General features: G+C 36.5%; 1 protein-coding gene across 1 annotated transcript; it reads right to left on the bottom strand.

The window, feature by feature from the left end:
• Positions 1 to 2,685: 2,685 nt before the first annotated feature.
• Positions 2,686 to 4,750, bottom strand: LOC114740443 (GSH-induced LITAF domain protein). Its single transcript, XM_028928591.1, has 3 exons — positions 4,406 to 4,750; positions 3,068 to 3,194; positions 2,686 to 2,992 (listed from the first exon to the last, which is right to left on the bottom strand). The coding sequence occupies exons 1-3, from the start codon at positions 4,609 to 4,611 to the stop codon at positions 2,909 to 2,911; spliced, it is 417 nt and encodes a 138-aa protein (XP_028784424.1). The 5' UTR covers positions 4,612 to 4,750; the 3' UTR covers positions 2,686 to 2,908.
• Positions 4,751 to 5,212: the final 462 nt, after the last annotated feature.

Below are 5,212 nucleotides of genomic sequence, written 5' to 3'. Positions count from 1 at the left end.
AGTGGACCCAAACCCATTAAGCTTGGGGTTCTAATGAAAATAACAAGAAATACGGGTCTTTGGTTGTGATTTTTCCCTCTTGTTTTTTTTTGAACTGCACAATGTGGGGGGAACAGTTATTGGAATCGTGGATAAGTGAAGGTAGTTAGAATATGAGAAAACCGACCACACGTATTTTTCCTTTTTCCCTCCTTCAGTTTAGAAAGATTATTCTTCTATCATTCTGCCTTTTCCTTCTTCTTTGAAGCATTTGTTGTGAAAATACAGTCTGACTTCAATACCGTGATCAGACTTCCACGCGTGGCTATCTGAATCTGAGATCATTCGACACTTCAGGTATGCCTGAATTCATCATGAGCTTCCTAATCCTCCTCCCACCTTTATTTTCATCGATCAATGGCTGTGTGGAGTGTTGATGATAAAAGAAATTTGGTTCTAGTGAGAGAAAGTGAGGGAACAGATGAAATAAGCACGAAGGAGTGTGGATTGAAACTTGTATGAATGAATGGTGCTGTTGCATGTGAAAAAACCCGATTGCATGTTGTTGGGTGCCTCTGTTTTGTGTTTAACTGAACAGGGATTGTGTGTTTCGAGCTATGTGTGTGTCAGGTCTTAAAGGAAAATGAAGGAAGAAGATGTGATTCACTTGAATATGAAGATGCAAGTTGTGTGATTCTGTATGGTGATGATCTTTGAAGTTGACCCTTGCCGTCCTGATTGGTGAGGGCGTCGGCTTCATTGGTTTTAGGAATGGGTAGTGAGCAATTACATATATATCTTGGTTAATGCTGGCTCCTCTACCCAGTGTTAATTATGATTGTTGAATTTGTTGCTAAGTTGGGAAGGTTAGCCGTGGGGTTTGGTGGAAAAAAAAGGTAAGCGTGTGTGAGTGAGTGGCTGGTTTGTGTGGATGCAATGTGTGTGTGTGTGTGTTTTATTTGGGGGGGGGGTGTGTGATAACAGTGATATCCTAAAGTTGCTGGAAGCGAAGAGTTAATGATATCAAAACATAAACTGTTTAATAGGAGTGTGTTGGTATGTGTGATATGAGGTTTTCTTGCCCTTTGTGTTGGTTAACCGTGGGGGAGTGTATTTGATTGGTATGGAAGTGAAAAGTAGTGTGTGTGTGTGTGAATAAAACTGGAAGTTTGGTGTGTGTAGTGTCGCGGGTTTAAATGAACACACACACACACACAATATTTGAATGGCATGAGGCATATGGGAAAGAGAAGAAGAGAAATTCAAATAGGATTATAGGCTTGAATGATCTTGGTGTATGATGATGGTATTAAACTAATGAAGCTGAAAGTAAGGCTAAGGATTCTAGAATTAATTGATCTAATTTTAATAGGAGTTGAATGAGGATTTTGAAAATGTTTGAGTGAAATTATATGTTGATTTCTTGTGTGTGTTGACCGTGGAAGCTAGGGGTATGATTTAGATGTAAAAGGGAGTTTTAAAATGAAGTTGTAGTTAGTAAACATTTCGTGAAAGGTTTGAATTGATGTGTTGAAGTTGGAAAGTAAATTAAGTGCTGTAATTAAGTGAAAATAGAAACACATAAGAGCTTTAGAATTTATTAAGAAAGGTTGTTTGAGGAATGTTAAAATGAAGTTTAAGGGATTAGATTAGTTGGTGTTTGAAGTTAGAAACGAATAAATTCTATTAAAAGTGTTGTTCATGAATTTAAGAAATGGAGATATAAAAGGAATAAAAAATAAGTTGTTACAAAATAAATACAATAGGGAGCTTTAGAGATTGAATGATGGAGGTTACGATTAAATTTCATGGCTGTTTCGTAGTCAAAGAAGATAAGCTAGATAATTGCTTAAGAAAGTTAAGATAAGTAAGAATGTTGTCGAATTCGTATGGGAATATATATATATATATATATAGGTGCATAGAGATTTTCCTAAATAAAAGATGTTAAGTGTTTAAGATTTTACATATATACACAAATACATGTGTTGGGGGTGTGTATCTCGGCCAAATTGGAAAAGGGATAGAGTTGAGTTTCAATTGATTTGTTTTCAATAAGACTAAATGTGTAGGTATAGATGAACTCATTATTTGTCCCCAAATACAATAGATAAAAATAATGTTTTTTGACCAAAGATGACTAGTTATAAAGTAAAATAAGTCAGGTTTGAGTTGGAAGGAAGCTTATCAGACAGTAGTTCTTTCCTATTTGTACCATATTGTTATTTCTAAACATGAGAACATGTAATCCTTCTTTTCTTACATGGATTATTTTAACCATAGCTATGTGTAGTTGATAAACATAGAGCAGTCTGCCAAATTATCTACACACTAAAATATATTAGCTTGTCTATCTATCAATTGCTCATAAACACTTCACTGCATGGCTTGTAAAATTGTGTTTCACTTTAGCTTGTATTGCATGCAATCCGTAATCTACATAATTGTTTGATGGAAATTATTACTACGGAAATTTTTCAGAATCTCACTTTTCCTTTCCTGTTGTGCTGTAAGAGCAAATAGTTCTAAGAAGGAGTTGTGCACAGTTAAATAGGTGAATCACTAGTTGCCCTTTCTAAAAGTTATGAATCTCATTAGTAAATTCCAATGTTTTTCTCAGATCTGAATCATGTAGTGGAATTTGATTTTAAGAGTTTGTTTTTTGGAAAAAAAAAATTCTCAAGATTTCGTAAGTCAGAAACCTGGTTTTTAGTGGTTCACATTTAATTTTATTGACCTTTTTAGTATATAGGAGTTAGGCGTTACACATAACAACTGCGTAATATACATGTCAAAAAAGCATTATGCAGACAAATTGGCAATACATGTAAAGCCAGTTGTGGAGGATACTACCAGTAATAGAAAACACAGCTAATCCTGCAAATAGTTCAAGTCAATTTGCGGGTAACAGACTCATCACATTATGGCATCATGCAGATAAAGCAAAGCTCTGCTGCGTCCAGTTGGGAGGATCCATCACAGCACAGGGATCTGTTTTCTCGAAATCTGCAACCTACATTGACATGAACATAATTAGGCATTAAAATCTGTGATGTTTATGCCCGATGCAGTAAACCAGGACCGATACCTTTCGCTGGCATTGAGGACAGTAGTGATATTTATGCCAAAGGCAGTCCATTGAAGGGCAAAGAAAGCAAACTCCAAGCATAAATGGCATCATGCAACCAACTACTGCTGCCAGACTTGGTTTTGACCTGTCATACACCAAAAAAAATCAAATTTTAGATGAAGAAAATGAAAAGACTTTTGAGTTTGAAAAGAGGTAAATGAAAGAGAACAGTTAAGTCATCAATAGTTTGCCATCAAAATGGTTTAGCTATTGCCCATTGTTCAGCACAATAAACACCTACTCCACCCTCCAGAAGAAAAAAGGTTATGCCCAGTCTAGATGAAAACCAAGCCGTTTATTGATTTATATCAAACAGATTTTCAGAAAGTGACTCCCATTTATCATCCAAATCAGCTGCAACTCGAGAGCATCCACTGGCAGGGTGTGATTCGAAGTAATGGCAAACTCAGACTCAACCAAGACTTCGTGTCAAGACTCTATACTAAATGTAACTAGCAACCTGGAATCTTAAACAGAAGGTTGATCAGTTTTGGGCGACACATATTCTCCTCAAGTCTTACCCTACTTAAAGATGAAGTCCTCAACTACATCTTCTGTGCATGCTTTTTATTTATGCATATGCCTTGAAAAACCTTGTTTCTTTTTCAATCATTCGTTGACAACGAGCAGAAGACAGATTGACAAACAAAATGAACTCCCATTAAAAGAGGGGAAACAAATGCTATCATCCTAAATGCAGCGAGTTCTACAAGAGTCACGGCCCACCTATATAATAGAATCCATAAAACTTCTGAAAAGACTGCATCCTACACTTCTTTGATGTGCCGTCTCTATACTTTTGAAAGTACATGGAACAATATGACCACCCCCTGCTCTATATTCAATGTTACAAAGCTGTCTCTTTAGTTGTAAGACAGAAAATTAACAAAACTTAGGAGAGATGAAACCAAGAAATAAAGGAAAATTAAGGAAACATCTGTTACTAGGAATATCTGTCTATAAACTGGACATGACCGCCAACTATGCATTTGTGATTAAAAATCACAATCGAGACAACTGGAAATGGATATGTAAGCGAAAGTCTGAGGGCTAAAATCATGCAATCAGCCAATCAAAAGCATCAAGTTTTGCATGGCTTTGAACTAATTTGACTATTTCACGGAAGAAAACTGATTCTGTGAATTCAGCTCCCAAAACATTATTTCTTGGGCGGCGGCCACAAATATCAGGTTCGATTAATCAGAAATAGAAGTATTTGACAAAAAACAGCAAAAAAGAAGAAACCTAAACAAAGGATTGATGAAGAAAAGATGAGGGGCGAAATTATTGAAATACCTGACAGTAGTGAGGCCAGTGTTAGAACAGTGAACGCAGTTGAAAGGAGCAGGAGTGTCGCGGTACATGGTTTGGTGGATGGGTACGCCCTTGGGGTCGCCGACGAAAGCATTGGGAGGGATGACGCCAGCTTGATGAGGGTTTCCGGCGGAATAGGCATAATACGGAACTCCCACCACCACTTCTTCTTCTCCCTTTTTCGCCATTCGATCCTTGCTTTTTCCCTGTTCGTGATTCCAATCAGAATTGCGGGTACTGGTTTGATCAGTCTCCCTTTCGTGGCTGAGCTGATTTCACCACCGCAAACAAGCGCGTCTTTGACCCTTTTGGCATCGGGTCGCACATGCCTCAATTCAACGACCCTTCCAAGAAACGTTTGTTTGGGGCAAGGGCTTTTTTAACAAAACTTTTCACGCGCATAAAAATTAAAAAGCGAATTACAATGAAGTCTAATAAGAAAAAAATAATTATCAAAAAATTTTAATAATAATCTCAATAACCTATAATAACAAGTTCTATAATAAGAATGACAACTTATGGGACTTATTTTTTTAATTGATTTACTTGTTTGGGATCTACTGTAATTCTCACACAATTAAAGGCCCGTTTGAAGGAAAGAATGGATGATTCGAAAGGAAAGGAAAGGAATGGAATGGAATAAAAGTTTGCACCTGAGGACTTGTTTGATAAATATTGGAGCAAAAAATAGGTTGATAAAAAATTTTATATTTGGTTGGATAAAAACGGGTTGGAAATTTACGCACTTTTACCATATTACCCTCGATAAAAGAATATAATATTATTAAA

Source organism: Neltuma alba, unplaced genomic scaffold, assembly GCF_004799145.2.
Source record: "Neltuma alba isolate B1F8T4 unplaced genomic scaffold, ASM479914v2 tig00000546_pilon, whole genome shotgun sequence".
Lineage (NCBI taxonomy): Eukaryota > Viridiplantae > Streptophyta > Magnoliopsida > Fabales > Fabaceae > Neltuma > Neltuma alba.
The sequence above is the reverse complement of the archived record's forward strand: the minus strand, read 5'-3'. Positions and strand labels throughout refer to the sequence as shown.

What these genes read in the sequence shown, in the direction of transcription:
- LOC114740443 (XM_028928591.1), bottom strand. Translation starts at nt 4,611, where the DNA reads ATGGCGAAAAAGGGAGAAGAAGAAGTGGTGGTGGGAGTTCCGTATTAT. An exon ending in ACTGGCCTCACTACTGTCAG is followed by an intron (nt 3,195 to 4,405) that starts GTATTTCAATAA and finishes GGTGTATGACAG; the next exon opens with GTCAAAACCAAGTCTGGCAG. An exon ending in GTCCTCAATGCCAGCGAAAG is followed by an intron (nt 2,993 to 3,067) that starts GTATCGGTCCTG and finishes ATGTCAATGTAG; the next exon opens with GTTGCAGATTTCGAGAAAAC.